This window comes from Electrophorus electricus, chromosome 17 (genome assembly GCF_041902795.1).
Source record: "Electrophorus electricus isolate QZ-2024a chromosome 17, ASM4190279v1, whole genome shotgun sequence".
Classification (NCBI taxonomy): Eukaryota; Metazoa; Chordata; class Actinopteri; order Gymnotiformes; family Gymnotidae; genus Electrophorus; species Electrophorus electricus.
The window spans coordinates 4789119-4811810 of NC_137513.1; the positions used below are offsets into that span (position 1 = coordinate 4789119).

Genomic DNA, 22692 nt, shown 5'->3' on the forward strand with positions numbered 1-22692 from the left:
ATGATTACTCTAGTAGAGGTAAAAGTAGTCATTTAAATGACTTAAAAGTAAGAAAATATCTAGTAAAAAAAACTACTCAAGTAGGAAGTTGCTTCATTGGAACTCATTTAATAACACTGGGCAAAAAAAAAAAAATTTGTCCCACCTGTAAGCCTTTTAGTACTTTTTTTTTTACGCTGAATTCGAATCGGTTTTTAGATTTAAAAAAAAATCTATTATGTATACGTGGAAGTAACAGCAATTAAATTTGATAAGTACATATTACTTATTCACAAATAAGGATATTATACAAAGTAGGTTCAAATATACAGGTGTATGATTTTGCCAAGTTTTAAAACATTTCAGTGCATAATTTGAGGCATATTTAATCATAATAAAACATTTAAAAAACAGCTATCAACATTTGTTTAAAAAGACAGTCCATGTTTATTTAAATCTGAAACTGCAATACCTATAGGTATCCAACTTGACATCAAATCAAAAGCAGTGGACTTAAATGCAGCACAACTGTATTTCAGTTGAAAAAAAGGCATGAAATAAATATACTGCACCAGTGATTTTCCTAAGAAGGCTCACTGTGGCTAAGGTGAAGTGTCTTTGGAAAGCTAAATTAGGTTATTACATAAAAACAATGTACTGCCCTACAAGTGCTGACACCAGTACACAGACATTCACAGTTCCTACTCTCAGAAGCACACTGTATCTTACTTATTCTGTTTACAGCACTGTTTTATAGTTATATTTTTATTTGGTATAAAAAAGAAATTTGATATTCTTGGCACAAGAACAAAATGTCTGAAAGAACAAAGTGGGGGAAAAGTTGTGGCTTATGCCCAAATGTGGACTTACAGTAGTACACATAGTATGCAAAGAGAATCCGCCTCCGCCATTCTAGTTGGTCTTGTGTTTCAGGAACCCATATCCATATGGTCTTTTCTCGTCATCACTGTGCAAAATATCCAGCACTTCCCTGTTTCATAGCGCTGTTACCAACCTCAAAGTGAGCACGCAGATTTTTGAGCCCTGCGATATGTCAATTGGAAATTGGCTATCCGTCAAAGAAGCCAGAATGAAAGTCCTCCAACTTAAATCCTGAATTTGGCTCATTTATCCTTTTCACCAGTGCTGCATAAAACCAGCTTGCCTCCATCGGTTGTGTCTGCGCGGTGTAACATATGTAACATGCAGCTGTATGCTGTTACAGAGACAACACAACCAATAACTCCTTCAGTCAGCACAGACGAACGTCGTTGTGCAGAATCTTAAACTCGTTAAAACCACAGCAACCAAACATCTGCGACAGCATTTAAGAACCCACAGCAATACAGTCTGACAGATCTCGAGTCACTGAGGAGGCTGCAGGACTTACTTAGAGAATATGATACACTGGTGCACCAACATCATTACAAACGGCCCAAACTTCCAGACACTTGCTAAAACTAATCTCTACACCAGAGCAGTACGACACTCCATCTCTGCTAAAACAAACATAAAAGCATGCTTTAAAAAAAAAAAAAAAAAAAAAAAAAAAAAAAGTTAGGAAACCCACCCACTTGCATTGAACCAGATCTGATCAGCCTCACTGTGGGCAGTGGTCCATAATGGGTAACGCGGACATTTTGTCGTAGGGATTCTCTGATGGGCCAATTCCCCTTCAACACTGAGTGGCCCTACAGTCAGACGCCTCTAGCTCCACACTGGACAGGAAGCGTTTGGCCAGCTTCCGTCCATCATAACTGAGCTGGGTCGTGTAGAGGGTCTGAGCGTATTTGGGGTACACTATGGTGGTGCTCCGGTACCGCTGCACCCGCTGACGAGGCTGGAACTCCAGCTGGGTCTTATATCGTCTCCAGGTGCTCTGAGACAGAGCCAAGACGGTCTGGCTGCACGACTCCAGACCCAAACCCTTCGGCTGCAGAGCCACGTCCTGGATGAAGTGGCGCTCCGAGTCATAGCGCACGGAAGACGTGTATCTGCCGCAATTACACGTAACACTTTAATGTGTTTAACTGGTAACAGCAAAACAACGTGCAAAAACGAAACGTGTGGCGAACATCAACATTTAACTTGAACAAACATTACCTTATTTCTTTTGGTGGTAGAGGATCGAGTTCAATTCCCTCGCCGTAGGAGAACGGGTGCAGCTGGGGAATACCTTTAACCTGCTTAAAAGGAACCTGCAATAAAAAAAGATTAGAATTTGTTTCGCCAGTTGGTAAAGGCAAACGTTAAGTACTTCCAGATAAACAGATACAGTTAACTATTGGTAAACTACAACCAAACATATACATGTGGTTCTTATCATTTTTCAAGCTCCACTGTCAACCTAAGATACATTTGAAGTTCGTTCACAGCCCAGATTACTTTTGCCTCTTACGTTCAGGGTAACTGTCAGCTACAGATAATGAATAAGGCAGCGCCTTTACACACAGTTGAGCAGCTTCTCCCCTCGTCCTCCGAGACAGCGCTCCCGATGCCCTTCTCACTGCTGACCGGCAGGAGCCAGGGACTTGGACTTGGACTAGGTGGCAGACCGGAGTCTGGGCTGTCAAGCGCTCGCTCAGCTGTGAAATTCATATCCAGCAGATGGTCGTCAGACACATTGTGCAAATTCAGTCTTCCCACCATGTCCCCACAGCGCAGCTTGAGGAACTGTAGGTCCTTATATATATATGCAGCAAGTGTCCCAATCAAGAGTGCCAATCAGTCGCCTAAACGCGACTCTGTTTGCAGCTCGACAACACAGGTTACGATCGTCCGGAATCCGCTAAACGGCACTGCATCACTGCTGTCCGTCATGGTCCTTTTCTATTTCATGCAAAATTGAAATGAATTTCTTGATATCAGTCTGTTTAGACGCCGTCTGTTCATAAAAACGTGAACGAGAGTAAGTTCATTTCGCTTTGCTCTAGAGCAAACCTAGTAAAGCGACAGAGTCGCCGCCGAGCGAGGCAACTAAACTGCCTGCTCGCCTGAATTTAAAACGGTCTTCAGTCAAAGACGTTCATTGTTTTACAAGAAACTAGAAAAAAGCAAAGCCTTTATTACTGCCTAACCCACTGCTGATTGGAGTGAACTTTAGAAAAAGTGCTCCGGTCATGAGTACTGACTCCTCCTCCTCCGAAATATATTCGCTTAAAGACTACATTACTACATTTGCTAGTGCTGCAAGGTTTTTCGAGCGACATTTTTATTGAAAGAACTGCATGATATTCGGGGCAACAGATGTCGTATTAACAGAAGGCAAGAAGATATACAGCAAGTCAAACAACAAATTAATCACGAATAAGCAGAACTGCAAGATAGCAGCCCCACACCAACCACTCCTTCAAAAATAGTACTTCACACATCCACATCCTGCATAACGAACCCAGAGTAGCGTCAAAGCACGAACAGAGACAAAAACTAAATTTCACCGTCTTTTTTAGATAAAGGTCAAAACCGATAACCTTACAGTTCATCCAGAGCCCCTCCTGAAGCTCTTTAGGACACAATGAGACACACCATTGTTAAGGTCTAACCACACAATGAAAAACGTCTCCAACATTCAAAATATGTTTTCTAGTTGTACCCACTCAGAGGGTATGTTTAAAAATACCCAAGGCAACTGGTTTTGTCAGACAGCTGAACAGGAAAGTCCATGTTCCTGTGTGGTACAGTGTGCCCGAGGCTTCACTGATGAACCTGGAGAGTGAGTTACAGACCTAACCCACTTACTCCCTGACTTCCCCTCACAAACACACTTCAGAGAGTTTCCATACAGCCATTTACTGTAATGGTGAGGGGGACATTCGGAGAAACTGCTGCTCCTAAATCATTCGGATGTTCTGACTCCCAAGGCGGAAGAATTTGTGCCAAAGCAGCAGCAGGTTATCTTTATGGATCATTCTGCCATCCATTTCACTTCAAGTGCAAACATTATTTTTTTTGAGGGAAACGTGCAAAGTAAATGGCATGCAATCAGATTATTGGGAGCCAGAATATTAGTGTTACAAAGAAAAAAGGAAATAAAAGGCAGCAGCACGCAGGGGAAATGTGTTACAGTCGCAGAAATTTCATCACCGTCTTAACAACCCTACAACCATGAGGTTCGCATTAATCCACTGAAGAAAAGCTTCATCCGTTTGAAGCAGCTGGTGCAAGACAACTGATTCATATTAGTAACTGGCGTGTTCTCTTTTGCCATATTTTACATGTGCGTTCGGCACTGATCTCTGAACGGGTGATGGGGTGGGGACATCACAGGAGGGCCGAAGCACAAGTCCCACGCGTCACGCTGATGGTGGAAAAGTCCACAGTGAGGTCACTGAATTCTCTTCTTGATGAGCTTCTCCAGTTTGCGGATGCGCGAGGACTCTTGCTCAGGGGTAGGGGCACTGAAGGACAGTGAGGGCGCGCTGTCTGGCCCGGACGGGGGAGTGGGCAGCCTCTGTCTGAAGAGCTCCAGCATGCTGTTCTGCTCACTGCGCTTCAGACCCTGAGGATAAGTGCACACACGTCTTACTTTGCATATCCTCAATACACCAGTAAGGAAAATGTAGGTAATACAAAACTAGACAATGAAGACATTGAATAACTAGACAATAAACTAAAAACTATGACACCTGTAGAGACCTACCGTACAGCAATGCATAAACAGGGGTAAAAGTGACATCTGCATGGCTTACCTTCATGTCTAGAATCTTCTGGAAAGTCTCAGGGTTGCCATCAGCAAGGAGCTTGATGTAGTTATCCACAAAGACCACCAATGGCTCATGAGGGGCCATGACCACCTGAGGGGTTGAGAGAACTAGGTCATTCAAACTCTAGCACAGACCTTATTCCATCACCTAAATACTCCCACATGAGGCTACATTAGTGAGCAGGGGCGCATTAGACAGTCACCAAACGGCTGAAGCTGCAAACAAAGACCAACACTCGAGGCTTATATTCAGGCCCATGCTTTAACAGAGCAATTAGTGCATGCTCCAATGGAGCGCTACCTTTATCTTGAATTACCTTCACCACTAATTACTTCTGCTATAATGAGAGTCTGAGCAAATCAGCAGTCGAAGAGACTAAATGGGCCGTGGGCCCATATTGTGGACAGTTTTTGAAACTTCTGTGTGGGATTGAAAAAACAAAATCTGCAGTTTGTGACTATTCATATTTCTAACAGAGCAGGAGAACACATGGTTGACAGACGCAGCTGGAAAGAAGAAGAAAAGAGAAAAAAGGAGATGGATGAGTACCACCAACATTTCTCCTCTTCTCCACACACACACACACACACACACACCCACACACACACACACACACACACACACACACACACACACACACACACACACACACACACACACACACACACACACACACACACACACAGGTCCTATCCCCCACCTTGAGAGACAGGGCTCTATGATACGCATGAGTCAAAGATGGAAAAGCAGCCTGTTACGCCGTGGATTGTCTGGAATTTTAATGACAATCCCTCCCTTCAACAAAGTGATTTATTTAGCGACGGCCTGGACAAAGGCCAATGAAAAGCTTCGAGGGGCCCTTGTAGTCAGCATGTTGTAGAAGAGCAGGATGGAGAGAAAGTGAGAAAAAGAAAGTGAGAGTGAGACAGCACCAAGAGAGACAGAAAGACAAAGTGAGAGAGGCCTTAGGACTGCCTTTCCATGTATTTTCCAGAAAGCGCCACAACAGGATGGAGAGAAGGGGAGTCAGTGTGGAAAACATCCACGTCTCACGGGCTGTGTGCATGGCCTGCCTGAGCTCCTTTTAGCTTCACATCTCTCCTAGGTGAGGAGTGAGCCAATTCCCAGCAAAGATAAATGAGGACACCTTTAACAAATTGTTCTCCATGTTTGCTCTGTAATGAACGTCATGCGGACAACCAAACGTTAGCCTCCTTCCGCACGAGAGGTCACATTTGACTTGTAAACCAATGAACGTGTTACGGAAATAATATTTTGCAAAAGTAACTGACAGGAAGGATTCTGACACTGTTTGCAAAATAAAGAAAGGAAATGACCCTGACAGCAGTCCACCAAGCACAATATAAACATCAACCAAGCTAACTCCTTGGGTTTTCGAAGTGAACTTGACTAAAGGGCACTAGCACAGGGCCCAAGCGCCAGTTTATCACACGCTCATCTTGCTCTTCCGAGGGGCTCGCCAAGGGGTCTGCAAAAGCAACGTTGTGCTAAAACATGGAAGCAATTATCTGAGCAGCACCTGGGGGCAATGTCAAATACTACATGCTAACCGGGACTAAAGACCCACTGTATGCAATCGTTCAGCCCAAGGCCAGGTATTATGCAGCCCTTTGTATGGGCCCTGAGCAGATAATGCCCATGAACACATCTGACACATTGCGGCAGCTGGCCAAGGCGTGCAGTGTCCACACACGTGCCCATAAGTGCAGACCTGGGCATCAATAGCTTCAACTGTGACCTGTTCATATTTTAAGTGTAATAATAGCCTCATTTATAATATACACTTATTGTTAAATTAAATTGCTTTGTCACTAAAAAACATGCCTGATTCGAATTCAGTACAAACTTTAGTTTGTGGGACCAAAAAAAAAAAAAAAAATCTCACCTTGTATAACCTATAAATATATGAGAAATTGGCTTAAATTTAAAGTATGAATTGCAATGCAAAATAAGCTGCAGAGAAGATAGCATTATTGTCCAATGTTTACTTCAAAATCAAGGCATCCTTATGTCACAAAAAACCTGACGCGTTAGGAAATAACCTTCGCTGCGGTCTTGCGTGATTAGAGTTGGTCCCAGTTTGAACATCAGTGAAATTAAGGCTGAATACCAGGCAGCTAAGAACAAAAGCAGGAAGGTCCTGGGGAATCTGGGAGCGTTGCTGGAGGAGCAGGGCTGGGGTGTGCACAGTCACCTCCTGCACTACACCCACCCACCAACCGAGGAACTCTGCCTTTCCACCACACCTTCCGTTTACGCAAAGGGGTAAAAGCACAGTGTGCGCACGAGTGTTTACGATGCAGAGTTGGGGCTGGTGTGAGAAGCTGCTCCCCTTCTAGCAGAGCAGTGCTTCCTGCCGTGGGGACAGACCTCATCAAAACAGAAGGGAAGAGCTCGGCTAGGTGCTTCTAATCCGCACACATTTAGCTGCTCATAATAACATTTCCTGCACAGGTTCGAGCAGGCAGCCTGCAGGGTACACTAGGTAAAGGGGAAATCTTATAAACTGTACGTTATGGTTGGATGGACGGACGCCAAACAGATGGTGTGCCCACCTTCAGGATCATCTCTGCTCGTGTCATCCCTTTGACCACAATTTTAGTGTAGCTTGCTGGAGCCTTGCGTAGCACCTGCGAACCGATGGAGGGGAGGTCTAGCAGAACCGTCTTCAGAGAGTGTGTGTCCAGCAGAAGCTACACGCACGCACACACACACACGAAATGGAGAAAAATGAAAATTACTAAAAGACACCTATCTGACTTACTTAAAAATGCCTGTAGGTAAGCATGAATAAACTATCAATCATTACATGCAGGTGATTATAATCACGTGTTTATGCAACAACCAATATAGATGAAAAGCAATGCATCGGTCAGAAAGCCACCACGCGCCTCGCGGAGCTTCAGCGCCACGGTGCCCTTGTGCTTACCTGCTCAGCTCCCACCATACTGATGGGTTTGCACCTGAACAGGTGGTTGATGAACTTTGGGATGAAGGAGCTGAAGACACAACAGAGAACAGCAGGAGAGTTAGAAACGCTCAGAGCACCTGGGTGGAAGGAAAAAGCCACACGGTAAAGTCTACAGGTAAAGCTGGTTGGGAAAGGCTCTAGGACAGACTTGGTGAACTTGATGCAGAACTGGGTGAAATATTTGCGAGTGGCAGCTAGGTTGTCTCTGATGATGGGTACGTTCTGTTTGATGTGCATGATGACAGAGGTGACGTAGGGGCTCTGGTCACCCACGTGCTCGACACTCTGCCATGGCATCTGCAGGAGTGCGCATGCGCACACACACACACACACACACACACACACACACACACACACACACACACACACACACACACACACACACACACAAAATCAAACTGATAAAAATGCAGCCATTACTACATGTTACACAGCTATAGCAAAAATAATCTTCAGCACATGTCATGGTATGAGTCAGGGGACTTTCAATGGAAGCCACCCACCTTGCTCATAGCAGTGAGGGCTGGGTCGCAAGCTGAGTCCAGGTCCTGAACCAGAAGTTGGATGCTGTTGGAGATCACACTGCCACAAAGCAGTTCACACAGAGAGTTGGGCAGTTAAAGGCTGAGAAAAGACTTGAAGAGATTAACAGCAATATCTACAGGGGAATGAACATCAAACAAACATGCTACTGCCTGCCAAAACTGATTTGCAGAGACTGTGGTGTGCGGCGGGGAGGCTGAGAGTTACGTGCTAAACGTGTCCATCTCCCCGGTTAGGTTGATCCTTTCCATGAGGGATGCGTCCACCTTCTCCTTCAGCTTCTCCTCCAGCTGTGGGCAAACAGCAAAACAGAAGAAACTATTGCCAGTAAAAAAAAACTATTTTTAAATAGTGCACATATGAATAAAAGTGCTCTGTGTGTGCGTGTGTGTGTGTGTAATGACCTGCTGTGTGGTAGCAAGGCAATATTCTGCTGTGCTGAGGACACTACAGATGAGACAGAGCTCATCCATGGTGAACTTGGCCACCTCCGAACCCTCTTTTTCCTTCAACAGGCTGGTGATGGTCAGGCCTCCACTGTTAGTGCTGGTTCTGCAACAAACACACACAAGGACGCACATTTACCATAACGATCCCTAAACTGAGGAGTCCCCAAACAAACTCCCTTGTTTAAAAGTTGGGGAAACCAGAGAAGCCACAACAGCCACTCCAAAAAAAAGCCCCCCTTTAGTTTAAAAGAGCAAGGCCCTTAACCCTAAATTGCCCTTGTTGTACTTAGTCATAATTGTAAGTCACTCTGGATAAAAGTGTCAGCTAAATGTCATAAATGCAAGTCAGCGAAATACTGTAAATATAAGACAATACAGAGCAAGCCACCCAAGATGGCGGGTGGTGCTTTTTCTTTTCCAGCAGAACGCAACGGAGAAACTCTCTGAAACGGGGCCGCACAGAGAAGACTTCTCCAGCGATTGCGAGGATCAAAAGGCGAGTCACTGAGGGGTGGTGGTGGGATTGAGAGGAATGAAAAGCCCCTAGAAGTCAAACCACATGGGGGCGGGGGCGGCTGCAGGGCCGTGGGGCTACACTCACTTGGGCAGGTTCCCAGAGAGGATCTTCCAGGCGTACTCGCGCAGGTACTTCTGGAAAATGGTGGCGAGGGCGATCATGGGTTCGCCTGTGCTCAGCTGAGAACACTGTACCATGCACTTCTTGTAGTACACAAAGAGATCGGCGCAGCTGGGCAGCACGGCTCCTCCCTCCTCCGTACCCGACTTGGGGGGACCCTGCGCTCGGAAATCGGCCACGAAGCGGTCGATCAGCTCACCGAGGTTCCTGCGGCAGCGGTGCAAACGTCATCCGTTAGCCATGGCGGCCCAGCACTGAAATGATACTTAGGAATGCGATTGGCAACATACAGAGGTGTGAGAACTATTTGGGACTGGGTGCGCGCTGTGTGTGCCACCGCAGAAGGTCTTCCCTTTCTGCAGTCAGTCACCAGATACCAAACGCCCAAGTGAAGAATGTGGGCACTTTCATGCCAAACAGGTCATGTTGGACTGGAATAAAGGAAGCCATTGTCAGGAAAAGGTCAGTCTACTTTAGCCAATGGGCCATTACAAGACTGGAGTAGACCCTCTTCAGAGCCCCAGTTTAAAGAAAGCAGGAGAGGCAGAACGAGAGAGAAGAAGGGAGGGGAAAAGGAAGAAAGAGAGAGACAGACACAGAGCATTAAGGGAAAAACAGGAGAGCAAAGGGTTTTGCTGCTCTAGCATTTTTTAAGCCATCTGCAGACTGCAGAGGCTGTGGTTAGTGCAGCTAATGGGAAACATTTCTGCCTCACTGGAGTGATAGAAAGGGATAGAGATCAAGACAGAGAAGCAACTGATGGGGCTGTGCTGTAGGAGACACCCACAAACCACGTGCACGCCACGCACACAGAACTGGATACACCAATCACGCACACGCGTATGGACACACACACACACACACACACACACACACACACACACACACACACACACGCACACACGCATCAAAGTGAATCTCTTTCATCACTTCCCATGGTTGCCATGTTCACACTGTCAGAATGGTCCCCTGTGGTGGGTGTTTTTGATCTCTGTCTTTGTGATTGTGTAATTACACAAACATTCCACTCACTTGTCCTGCGATTCGATGTACACGTAGAGATGAGGTTCAAAGCATTTGGAAATGATGCCGTGGAATGGGTTATCCGGGGCCTTAGGCTTCTTTGGCTAAAACAGGAAATCATTAGTCAACTAACGCTTTCTTAAGAAGTTTCTTCTTTGAGCTTCACAGAAGATCTGATGAGACACACAAAGGGGAAGGAAATTTCAGTTAAAACTCATTTGCAACTTTTCTCTGTTTTGCCATACCCAAACATGACATTTAAGAAGGTGAAACTCAGAAAAAAAGGTAAAAACCATCTATTCTGAATTTACATATTTACATTCAAGTGATAGTATAAACACAGGATTCACAGCCCAAATGAATATAAATTGTAAAACCAATGTATTTAAAATGAGCTACATAGACTAAGTGAACTGTTAGCGAACTTTGAGCTGTGAAATTAAACAGGCCTGCATAAAAATGTTTATTGCACAACACAGTGGTAATGAAAAAGAGTATCAAGTTCTATCACGCTTTGGGTGGGGTAAGACTGATCCACATATGGGGTCACTGGCTGTGGCAGGGTTTTTTTTTTTCAGTACATTCCTCAGCTCCATCTGCCCTTCACATAAATGTTTTAACAACCCTTGTGAAACTGCTTCAGCTCTCTCTCAGAACCTTCACTCAGGCTTAAAAAGCACCCAAAATGGCTTGGGATGTGAGAATGTGGACAAAACCCTGTCCAGATCTTCCCACCCTGTCCAGATCTTCATCTTTCTCAGAAGCATTGTCGTCCCCGGACTCATCCTCCAGAAACGGGTTAGTAGGCTCCAAGGGCGTCTCGGGTCTCTTCTGTGCACAAAAGAAAGTCGCTGGAAGTGGGTAGGGCTAAAAGGTCCTGACATTTTCACCTTGCAGCTTTGTATACGGGCACAAAGCGCCCAGCTGCCCTTACCCCGGGAGAGGCTCTGCTTCCCTTACCCCAGGGCTGTCACTCAAGGTGCTGCCAGTGAAGCGCTTAGCCAGCAATCCTTCAAAATTGGTGGTCCTCTGAATAGCGAAGAGAAGGAGCTTGACCTCAATCTCCCTGGCTCGGGTTCGCATCAGCTTGGCCAGCTCTGTCCTGATGAGCACACAGACATGCACACAGAGGTCAGCGAGACCTCACAGGCGTGGTAGGAGGCAGGGCCGAGGCTGGGAATTTAAAGGGGTTAGCACACACGTGCCGTCATGAAAAGCACAACGGGCCACATTTGTTTTCAAAGGTTCCGATCGATCAGGTCAAAATGACCTCCACCTACTGTGTGCACAAGAATGCAGGGCTAACTAAGACAGAAATAAAAAGATCCAGGATATAAAGACTCATCGTAGAATCCTGTTTGGCTCAGATAGTCAATCCTTCAGCTTATGATGAACCACAATAAGATTTATCTGTCATCTTACTCAGCCTGGAAGGTTGCACAAACTTTAAAGAAGTATTAAAGAAATACTGCAGCACATAGCAGTTGAGTAATTCCAGTTAAATTACAAGGTATTTAATCAATCGGTTTGTTAGGTCACAATATAAAATTGAATTAATGTTACATTTCTACATTAGAAGTATATTAGAAAATAGCCTTAGATTGCATTAGCAGTACATTTGCTTCTAAAATAATATTGAAATTATCGCCTGTGGAGGTTCATGGGAGGTTTTTTTGGCATTATCAGCAGTTCTACAACAAAGTATTTGACTAATAAACACTGAAAACCAATTTTAAATGACCATGTATGCAAAATAATTTTTAGGTGGTCATTTGAATAGTGCTTAATATTGTTTTCAATGCAAGATTACACTGGTTTTGATGGTTTGTCAGAGGTTAGAAATACAGGAGCAGGCCTGAACAAAAATACCACACTGGGACCAAGACTGGGCCCCAACCCCAAAGTTGCTCCTGGATTTTACAATCATTGGTAGTTAACTGAGCAGTAAATGTGACTGGCGGGCCTCTGTGTTTAGCACTCATGACTCCTAGGTAGAAGGAGGGCGGAAAATCAAAAAGAACTGGACGATGAAATAACAGAACTGTGGTTTTAAAAGAGGACTGTGGTTTTTAGAGGATGGCTGAACCTACAAGATGTTTCTGATGAAGTGGCTGATGAGTGTAAAGCATAGCGCTAAAGTAAACTAAAGGACCATTTTTAACCACTGGAACAAATGCAATGTAAAACCATGCATTGAAGTACACGCGCTGGCACCTGGTGATATGGCAGAACTCCACGGCGATGCGCTCCGTCATGCACCACTCCTCGGGAAACATGCGACCATACTTCTCCTCGTAGTCCACCAGTTGCCGTTTGATCCACGCATAGCGCCGGTCTATCTTATCCAACCATGCCACCTGCATTCAAAACGCACGCAGCACTTCAGCACCACTCTGACAAGGCCGATACACCACAGTCCCAAGCCTGGGTTTCTAAAAAAACTTACATCCTGGTTCTCCTGAAAGAGCACAAGGTACTCAGAGAGGTGCTGTCTTATGAATTTCTTGATGATTTCCTGTTTGATGCGAGGATCCAGGACATTGGCCACCAGACAGGCATCTCTGAGGACAATACTGGGGCCTCCAGTCCTCTGTTAAAAACGCACAGCCAAGCATAGCAGCAGCTTTATTGCTATGGTACCTTCTATACATGCAGTCTGAAATCCATCACAACGAGCTTACTAATACAGATCATGTTACTAAGAAACACAGTACCACAGACTTTTGGGACTTTTTTTTTTTTAAATAGTGCTTCACCTTGGACCCCTGTGAAGGAAACGCCTCTTCAAAGTCAGCCAAGATCTGAGTGCCAAGCTCACTCTGTGCTGCTTTCACTCTGAGGGAGGTGGAGGAGAAAAAAAAGAAAAGAAAAGATGTGCAGTGATGAGTATCTAGAGGGTTAGGGTAGGGCAGCTGGGGTGAGTTTTTCACTCACCATTACCAGCCACTTTATTACAAACATCATGTAGGTATGCTGGAAGTGTACAGTAGTATATAGCTTTTCCGTTGCAACGTGGTTTGCGTTAGCCACCCGCTAGGCCCCCATCCGTGGTGGTGCCTGACCGCAGGACTGCTGCTGACTGGAGGATTTTCTGTGATGGACCCTGGAAACGCCAGGAGCAGCACAGACAGATGTAAAATCCACCCAGCAACCGTGCTGTGCCTGATGAGCTTGTACCAGCTCAAGATGTGTGACCATCGGAGTTAAAGCTGTATTGAAAGTGCTCCGCCACCCATATACCTGGTCACGAACTGAGCAGCGACGAACAGGGTAGAGTTGAACTGTGTACTACAACAAACAGGTTACTTACTGTAAAATGTACACCTGTAAATCACCCCTGAGAGTGGTGTGGAAATTAAGTGAAGGGACAAGGAAAGTGTTTCCTTTAAGTTGGCTGGTAAATGATACAGCACTTTTGTAAGTGGCAATGGGTAAGAGCGTCGGCTAAATGCCGTAAATGCAAATGTAAATGAGGGTGCATACAAATATTCATGTTGTTAGCAAAGTAAGAACAGGGACATATTTAGCAGACTTTTTTGGGTCCTGGCACTCAGTAAAGTAAATCTTGACCAATAGTCACAGAATACGAGTCACGCTGTGATTGGTAATATTTGTATTAAAAATCACCCAGCCCTGCTAATACCCATTTATTACCCAGGCAAAGGGATAAATAATGTCCTTTGCCCCTCCCTCTACTTTTCACTGCAACCCATAAAACAAATTACTATAAGTATGAATAATGTGCAAAAACACCAAAAAACAGATGGGTGCAATAACCTTGCTATGACACTGTTTATATATCAGCGTCTTCGCATTCGCGGCTTCTGTTAAGTTTCGCAGCTCCCACCAGCGAGCAGGTTCATGGCAAGTTGAGGGCGACACTAAAGAGATGCGGGAGCATCACTCCACAGTAGACGTGGGGATCCGATTTCATTTCTAAATTCACAGTTGGTGTGAGATGCAGCCAGATCTCATCACTGGAACAACAAGTGCCTTCCAGATTAAATAAGGATGGTCAGAGGAAGAGAGGAGCCCACACAAGCTTGCCAGACGACCACCAGACTCCAACTGGGCACAAGACTGCTCGTGCAAGCCTCTCTCGTGCACTCTAAAGACCTAACGGTTTCTGAACTGTGGCTGCACCCTCAGCTGCTGTCTCTGATCAAATGTCTTTGCCACACCTCCCTAACTGAGCAGATATTTCTATTTAGGACGGTCACACCTAAATGTGAAAACATTTCACTTCTCCTGTGCTTGGCATGAGCTAAAATGACACACTGTGGTGTCCAATCAGATATGATCAACACAGTGTTTCAATATGCTTCTGTGTCTCCACAATGCTCAAAATAGGAAGTCCTCATTGTGTTAAAACAAAATAGCCCACCCAAACTCCAAAGGGGTCCAACATGTTTACGCACCAAATTCCAAAGCTTCCAAGGCCCACAGTCTTTTTCCACAGCTCTAGAAGAAGTGAGTCAGACCAAGGTCAGAAAGAGACAGGCAGTATTTGAGAAATGCCTGGATGATTAGCCTAATTTGCACAAGTGCATAAAGCATTTTGGCAATCATTGTTCCATGGTGCTGCTTCAGTTCCAAATCAGGTCTGTGCAAAGATGTGAATTCCACTTAGCTGAAGACTCCTGAGAGAGGATGGGATGGAAAGGCCCACTGGGAGCAGAGAAATGTAACCGCCGCCACAGGCCCTTCCAGATAAACATTAAGGCCCTGGAACAATCTGGGGAATAGTTTTCCACATCAAAACACACCCTTCCTTGCCCTTTTCATATGAACCACCAACTTGATTGGAGATTCCAATATAAATAAGAGGTGGGAAGAACAGTTATGGGGACACGCCAAGTGAGACTGAGGGCCTCTCTCAGGCCTTACAAAGAAACCAGTCTGTGAGCCTGCAGGGACAGGGACTATCCTATGCAGCAAGAGACAGAGCTCCACTGCTGGGGACAGAACAGGACAAAGAGCCCCTCTCTGTTGGAGGAATGTGCCTGAAAAAGCACTTGAATGGAGAAGAGGTTCCTCGGCACAGATTTCCTTCCTGTGTTGCATCTGTGGTAAACATAAACAGGATCCTCATCTCCTCAGCGTTATTCAATTTGGGGAATTACTGCAGAGAATTAGTCATATAAACACTGTCTGCGCTTATGCAGTTCATTCAGGCAACAGGCAGACCGCCCGACTATACAGTTGGGCCACGGATCACTTCACATGCAGAAACATACATGAAGGGTCTAGACAGTTATGATTCAAGCCAGACTGCAGCATTTTGTGTGTGCATCGGGGTATGAGGAGGGCCTTTGGAGTCTAAAAGAGGTTGAGAAGAGTTGGAAGGGATCGTGGGGGGGGGGTGCGATCACCTCTCGGAGAGCTGCCGTATCTGAGGGATGCCCATATATTTCTGGAAGTGCTCCAACACGTTCACCACACCCTGGAGCAAGTTGGCCACCTCCCCGTACTGCCTCTTGCGTGTCATGGCCCTGAAAGGGAGCTTTATCAATAAACAAACAAAAATACCAAAACACTCCTAACATTTCCTAATGTACTAAGCCAATTACCATGCCATTACCATTACCACGCCTTCATAACCAATCCCGCTGGACTGAGTTGACTGACTGCAACTATCTCTGCTCATCAGATACCGAGAGGGGTGGCCACTTACTCCAGGGAGTCCACGCCGCCAGCCAGCATATGCAGGTGATTGAGAGTTGTGATGGATGTGGTCAGGTGACGCTTAGCATGGTCCAGCTGCTTGATGTCCCGGGTGATCTCTTTTACCTGTGCAGGGAAACAAACCTCTCAGGTTGGCTAATGGTTCCAGCGGACCGAGTTGGGGGAGGTTCTGCATTGTTCCCAACATTGTCCCACTGCTCCAGCCAGCCAGCCCCTGCCCTTCCTGTGACCCGCCCGGCACCGCTAGCGTGCAGATGACTAGCGCATTACCATGGGCTTAAAGGGCTACGGTGCATGAACACCACAGGATGTCACAATTTCCTCCTGCCCAGTTAGCTGGCATTGAGGAGTTTGTTCAGGGGAGTGGAGACTCCTATTTGCACTTGTTCCGACTTTCAGGCTCTAAATGACAAGGTTCGTGTCTGGACAGCTTATTTTTACTCACCATTTGCTCGGATTTCTCCGCTTTGTCCTTGATGTCTTTAATTTTGCCGAACAGTTGCTGGATGGCTTTCTGTGCCTCCTCCAGAGCCTGGAATAGAGGCAAAAGTTCAGAAATGCTGCATCTGTGTTCAGCCTCACAGACTCGCTATAACACTCTCATACCGCTGTCAGCAAGATCTCAGAATTAATAACTCACCCAACTACTCTAACAATAGCCTCCACAGTTTATAGACTTTCAGACAGTTTATAGGATCGCTGGTCATAGAAGAAAATAGATCCTTTACTTGACATTTGAACTTTTTTTTTTTTTTTTACCAACATTCCTCTCACCAATTAAGTGCCTCTAATGTCAGACAGTAAACTTAATCTCAATATAAAATCAAAGCAGTGTGAAATTTTAGCAATAGCAATTTAAGTGAATATGAAAACATGGGACGGGTCAAAGGTCGGCAAAATAAAAACAAGATGATATTCTCTCTGGCATGCGTTTCTCCCTCATTCTGTATTATTTCTACTAAGTGTATGTCTGTGCCTCTCTCTTGATCAGAAAAATGAAAACCAAATGGGTGGGCTCAGCGCATAACCCTCGCCCACTGCTCACCCTCGCATTCCAGCTAAGTGCACAGCAGCTGTACTGAGGCCTGCCACGTTCGCCCACCTGACCCCCATCGCGGCGGCCCGGTTCTGGCCGTGACCCCAAAGTGACTCGAGGATCATGGGCACTGTCAGATGCTGCTAATGTGATGGCGGTAGTGAAGGTCCTCTCAATTTTTTTTGATACTGCATAACAGCCATGCAGTGCGTCTTGCGGCTGCAGGCGGTAGACTCTTCAGGGCTCAGGGCTACGCCGAGCGAATGCAGGAAGGCTGGCTCACACTCCCTTTCACGGGAAGATGGAATGCTAACAGCCGGCACCAGCTGCCGCATGGAATTTACCACTTTTACAAGCCTCCTCAAAACACAGGAGGACGCTCACCGGCTCCATCAATCTGAGGCGCAAACACACCGACTGTGACACACAAATCCTTACGCGTCTGAGAGAACTTTCCAAAGAGAGCCACTGCAAACCAAATTTTACCCAAATTCTGAATTGGCCCTGGGCCTCTCCTGGGCCTCTGCATGCATTTCCTGAGCAGTGTTGTAAGGACATGGTTCTGTGCTTACGCTGAGAGACCATTTAGCAAAAATGGCTGGGAAAACACTTGATAGGGTTTAGCAATGCAGATATGCAGATAGTGGCATGAGGAGTGGTTAGGCATTCCAAATGGTTCACTTCCGGAGTTCCGAGGAGTAAGAGGCTAAACGCTGGAGGAACAGCTCCCTGCGTTATCTCTCTCCCTTCCCTCCCGGTCGGGGAAAAGGGGCCCAGTCTGGCTTTGGTGGAGAGGTGTATGGCTACCACACATGTGGACTCCATTTGTAGAGTGGGTATGTCTCCTCTCAGACATTTATAGCAGGCCACAGACAGCAGGACGACACAGGAGATGTTGACAAGGTAGCATTTCTGCTGCACTTCCTTGTCTTTGGCCAAAATTAGAGACTGAAAACAGTTTTACTGGAGAAGTGAAAACTGAGGATTTTGGTTAGATTATAATATCAGTTTATATGATTCCAAATAGCAAACTGCAACTTACAGACTACAGAAATATGACAAGCTCCTCCTCAGATAGATCTGCAGTTTTTGCTGTTTACAATTAGTTTTGCAATGTTATTACTTCAGGGAGCTTCAACTCTTAATTCTTTCTGATTTCCTTGGGCAGTTAATAATGCCAGCATGCTACGTAAACTGAATTATATACCAACTCCCGAGCAAATTGTGACCCCTTCACACAGAAAACTATAAGCAAGAACATCACAAGTGTTAAGTGCAACTCCAAAAAAAAAAATGTAAAGGACACGTGTGCAAAGAAGCATTGAAAGCCACACAAGCTGCAAACTTCCCTTCCTGTATATAGATTAAATATTTATGCTCGATTCTTAGGGAGGTTCCTTCTAAGCGTTCCTAATAAGCAGCTCCAGATGCCAAAAACTCCACGAGACATCCTGATCCCAACTGCCTCCCTGACAGCCATAAAACGTTCATCTGAACTCCCATCCCCCTACTCCATCTGGCAACCCAATATGGCAAAGCTTTTTATATGGAAGTTTTAGCTGCATCAAAGAAAATAATATACATTACAGCGAGAGTGACCCGGAACACTGATAAATGGTACCAAACGGTTTGGCCCATTATTGACTTTCCGCTCTATTCTATGTCGAATAATGTTTAGCATATTGTAAATCTCTTTTCGCACTACAGAAAATATTCTGAAAAGGACTGTATCAGTCAGTCCATATAGGCCATACCCACCTCTTTAAATTCTGGAAAAGTGCTGAAAAATTCTTAAAAAATATATATGTGTGAAGGAAAAGACTCATCAGGGACAGGACGACACATGGCCTTTCACAGGAGGGAAGAAAATAACATGGCAGTGCAATTTGACAGATCAAAGGAGAGATTCCTCCAAAACAAGGTGCTGACCTGGGCAATGACCCAGCCTCCTCCTGGGCTCCATTCCTGTCCACGAGTGGATCCACTCAGCAGACGTCAACAATGCTTTTCTATTTTGGGTTGTGTTTTGTTTTGATTTTTTTTGGGGGGGGGGGGGGGGCTAGCGCAGATTTTTGTCTGCAGGGCATTTTAGCAGAGCAAACGTGTGCACCATGACTGCTGTGCAAAGTAGGAGACAATGCAGCTTATCTGAAACATCAAAGGCCGCTGGCTGACACACTCTCAGCCCAACAGGACAAAAAGCTAACCCAGTGAGGAACACTACCTTTAGAAGTTCCCAAAACACGAGTGAGCTAGCGAGCGAGAAGACACTAGATAAAAACACCAAACCTCCAAACAGCTAATCATCATCACGCACAAGGCCCTGACACAGGCCCAAAGTCGCATTCCTCCACCCTAATGATAAATACTACTCAGACATAAAGCACAAGCGGTACGTTTTCCAGCGTTAGCTGTCACTCCTCCATCAGCCCCCCAGCCTCTACATCTTTAACCCACACCTCCCAGCAATTCCATCTGCAGAAAGGATTTTCCTTCGATCCATGGAAATATCTCAGAGGGAATTACAGGCCGCGAGACTCCCAGCCTCAGCCTGGCTGCAGCCGCTCTGCCCTGTTCCAGGGTAAACTGGTTAGGGGAGGGGCCACAGGACCCCTCTGAGCCCTTGCTAGCTCCAGACTCGCAGCTCGCAATTAGGTGTCACATTTCACCTCTGCTTGCCGCCCTGATTGAGCATGGATCTGTGTTGAATCAAGGTTTTCCACCAGCTCCAAGAAGCAGCAGGACACCAAACCACAACGCCGAATGGCACCACAGCCGAAAAGAGGGAAATCCAGGGGAATGTGCCGTCTTTTCCAGAGTGAGAGAGGGGGACAGTCTGGGGCTGAGGAGGCGATGGCTCGGACTAATCCCAGCCTGTTCCACAGCAGTAAATTGGAGGAAGAACACATATTGGAGGAAGAACACATATTGGACATAATGGACCGTTCTTACATGTTGCTGAGAGGCTGGTGAACAAATTGCAGTGACTGCATTTGTGAATGGCCAGTATGATCTGATTGGTTAGGTATGAAAGCCCAGGAAAGATTTGTTTTTTTCTACGCAGGCAAACCGTGATGGAGTACAGCCCCCACAGGGTCTGGTGCCACATCAATCACAAGAGAGTCATTCTAAAACACCTTACTCCGCCATCGTGCTGCGGCCCTGGGGCCAGGCCTCACTGACAGTATGCTACTACTCTAAATCTTCTCACTCCGGTACCACACATCACGCCCACACTTGCCCTGCACATCCGCCCAGAGACTCGCTCAAATTATGGTGAAAGTGCACCTGTACATGAATACAGCATATATTTTCACCATTCAGGAAACATGCACACAGTCTTTCATGTCTTACAGGAATGTGAGGCACCGTGCAACAGGAGACTTGGTACACTCACCTGCCTGCCATCCTGTCCAACGTTAGTCTGTCCTCTCACCACAGTTCTGATGTTGTCATCAAGTCGTCTGATATAAATAAGTAAACAAGAAGAAAAAAAAACAGCATTTAAAAATGTTCAAACTTATTTAAACCAATGTTCAAACCATTCTAACCAATGTGCAATGCAGCATAAAATGATATTTATATATCAGAGGCTCACCTGATTTTTAATCGTATTTTGTTCACTACTTCATCTATGTTTGCCAGCGACTGTTAAAAACAAGATGTAATTTATATCATGACTTGCAGTAAATGATCATTCCAACACGTTCTCTCCCAATTTCCACGGGCCTTCGTTAAGCCTAGTGTTTAAAATAGGGCGCTGGTGCTTCATTAAAGAGAAACGGCACTACCAAGTGGTCAACAAGGGAAATGCAATGCTAAGATGGTACAACGATGAATAGTAAAAATGACAATTATTGCAGTTTTATGAGTAAACTTGCAGAATAACTCATTTTCAATACCTTTTCAATCAAATATTTATCAGAATACATTTTCTGCTCCAAAGCTTATGAGCGATTTAATTTCATGAAGTGTTCATCGATGCATTTAACATTAAATGTTAAATGGTAACCTCTCGTGAAATTTACTGCTAAAGAAGTGGAACTTCAGTGTCATGTTGCTTTTCGCTTAGATTATTGATAAATAATCGGTTATTGATAAATAACCCAAGTACCGGTTACTGAAGGACACGCCTGGGATACTGACACTGAGAATATGATGCTTAAGGCGAGATAAAGACGCATTGAAGATTCTGTATATTTCAAGTATGCAAAACAATATGTTGAAATTACATTACAACGTATTAAAATAAAATATATTTCAATACATTCCATTTTCACATTGGCTTTAGTCCTTAGCATGTACAATCGAAGCTGCCACTTGACCCACCTGCTCAGTTGGAAACAAAGTGTTGATATATTCAACAGCATTAAAATCAGCTCGATCAAGTGGATCTTGACTGGGGAAAACCTGAAGGTGACGAGATCATGGAAAGACAAAAGAAAAGCAGAGCCTTGTGTCAACAAACAAATACTTGCTAACGAAGCTACAACAAACAAACACTACAACAAACAAACAAACAAACATGAGCTAACCTAGCTACAACAAACAAATACTACAACAAATACTAGCTAACGGAGCTACAACAAACAAAACACTACAACAAACAAACAAACATGAGCTAGCCTAGCTACAACAAACAAATACTACAACAAATACTAGCTAACGAAGCTACAACAAACAAAACACTACAACAAACAAACATGAGCTAACCTAGCTACAACAAACAAATACTACACAAATACTAGCTAACGAAGCTACAACAAATACTACAACAAACAACTACCAGCTAACCTAGCTAACAAAGCTATCTGTCTAGCTATGATACGTAGGTTAGGTTAGGTTGGCTGAGCTAGCTGAGATAGCTAACGAGCTCACAATTTAACTTAAGCTAGCTAACCTAGTTGTCTCGTAATCAACAGCATTTCGAGTATGTTTTGTCTAATTTTCTGTCTTGGTTTCCATGTAGCCTTCACAGCCAGATACCTCGGTTATAGTTTATTTCGTATTTTGTTTGGGGGCCGGTCTAACTGTAGCCAGTTAAAGTAGCACTGAGGAACGTCTCACACTACCTAGTTAGCTATCTTAGCTAACGTAATATGCACATCGTGCAATTTTATTAACACTCGACTACTTTTTTTCAAATGAATAGTCAATACACTGTAGTATAGCTGTATAATGGAAAATGACAGATTGATCAAACTTGCGGAGGCTAATCTAGCTATCTAACACTAGCCAAGTAGCGATAGCTATTGCAGCCAATGACTGTGCTAACAGCTAACCAGCTAACCAAGCTTAGCCAGACAGTAGTTAACTAGTGTCAATTCCCGATCAAATAACTAAATACCTGCTCAATAGCGAGTTGTACTTCGGGGCTAAGGTGTAAAATGGCGTCCAAATCCTCCACAAATTCTAATTCATCCTCTTCCATCATGGTACCAAAACACCCAGTTGACAGTGGACTGGTACTCCACGCTGACGACACCCAAATCCCTTTGTGCAGAGAGCAACAGCAGCCTTTACCACCACCACCTGGACTGGAGCACCAGCAAGCTCTCACCGTTAAGTCGCAAGCACATTTGAACGAATAAATGCATTAATTTAATTAATAAAAAACTAAAAGATCGATCGATCGATCTCTCTCT

The 22692-nt window shown here is 44.9% G+C and overlaps 2 protein-coding genes across 8 annotated transcripts; both read right to left on the reverse strand.

Annotated features, from left to right (window-relative positions):
- Positions 1–88: 88 nt before the first annotated feature.
- Positions 89–3016, reverse strand: rflnb (refilin B). Its single transcript, XM_026997775.3, has 3 exons — positions 2431–3016; positions 2083–2177; positions 89–1973 (listed from the first exon to the last, which is right to left on the reverse strand). The coding sequence occupies exons 1-3, from the start codon at positions 2626–2628 to the stop codon at positions 1655–1657; spliced, it is 612 nt and encodes a 203-aa protein (XP_026853576.2). The 5' UTR covers positions 2629–3016; the 3' UTR covers positions 89–1654.
- A 139-nt stretch (positions 3017–3155) lies between these two features.
- vps53 (VPS53 subunit of GARP complex) lies at positions 3156–22592 on the reverse strand. Of its 7 annotated transcripts, none has more exons than XM_081699804.1 (22): positions 22395–22582; positions 21377–21457; positions 20646–20695; positions 20445–20511; positions 16457–16543; positions 16001–16116; positions 15699–15818; positions 13083–13161; positions 12773–12916; positions 12541–12683; positions 11261–11428; positions 11043–11157; positions 10336–10430; positions 9268–9510; positions 8622–8769; positions 8425–8507; positions 8178–8256; positions 7823–7971; positions 7633–7702; positions 7259–7396; positions 4668–4772; positions 3156–4477 (listed from the first exon to the last, which is right to left on the reverse strand). In XM_081699804.1, exons 1-22 carry the CDS (start codon positions 22479–22481, stop codon positions 4304–4306), a joined length of 2541 nt encoding a protein of 846 aa, XP_081555930.1. In that variant the 5' UTR covers positions 22482–22582; the 3' UTR covers positions 3156–4303. The 7 variants fall into 7 exon arrangements, with proteins under 7 accessions (XP_081555930.1, XP_026853552.2, XP_081555928.1 ...); XM_026997751.3 differs by having other exon boundaries at positions 11062–11157; positions 11287–11428; positions 22395–22577; XM_081699802.1 differs by having other exon boundaries at positions 7633–7971; positions 22395–22586.
- Positions 22593–22692: the final 100 nt, after the last annotated feature.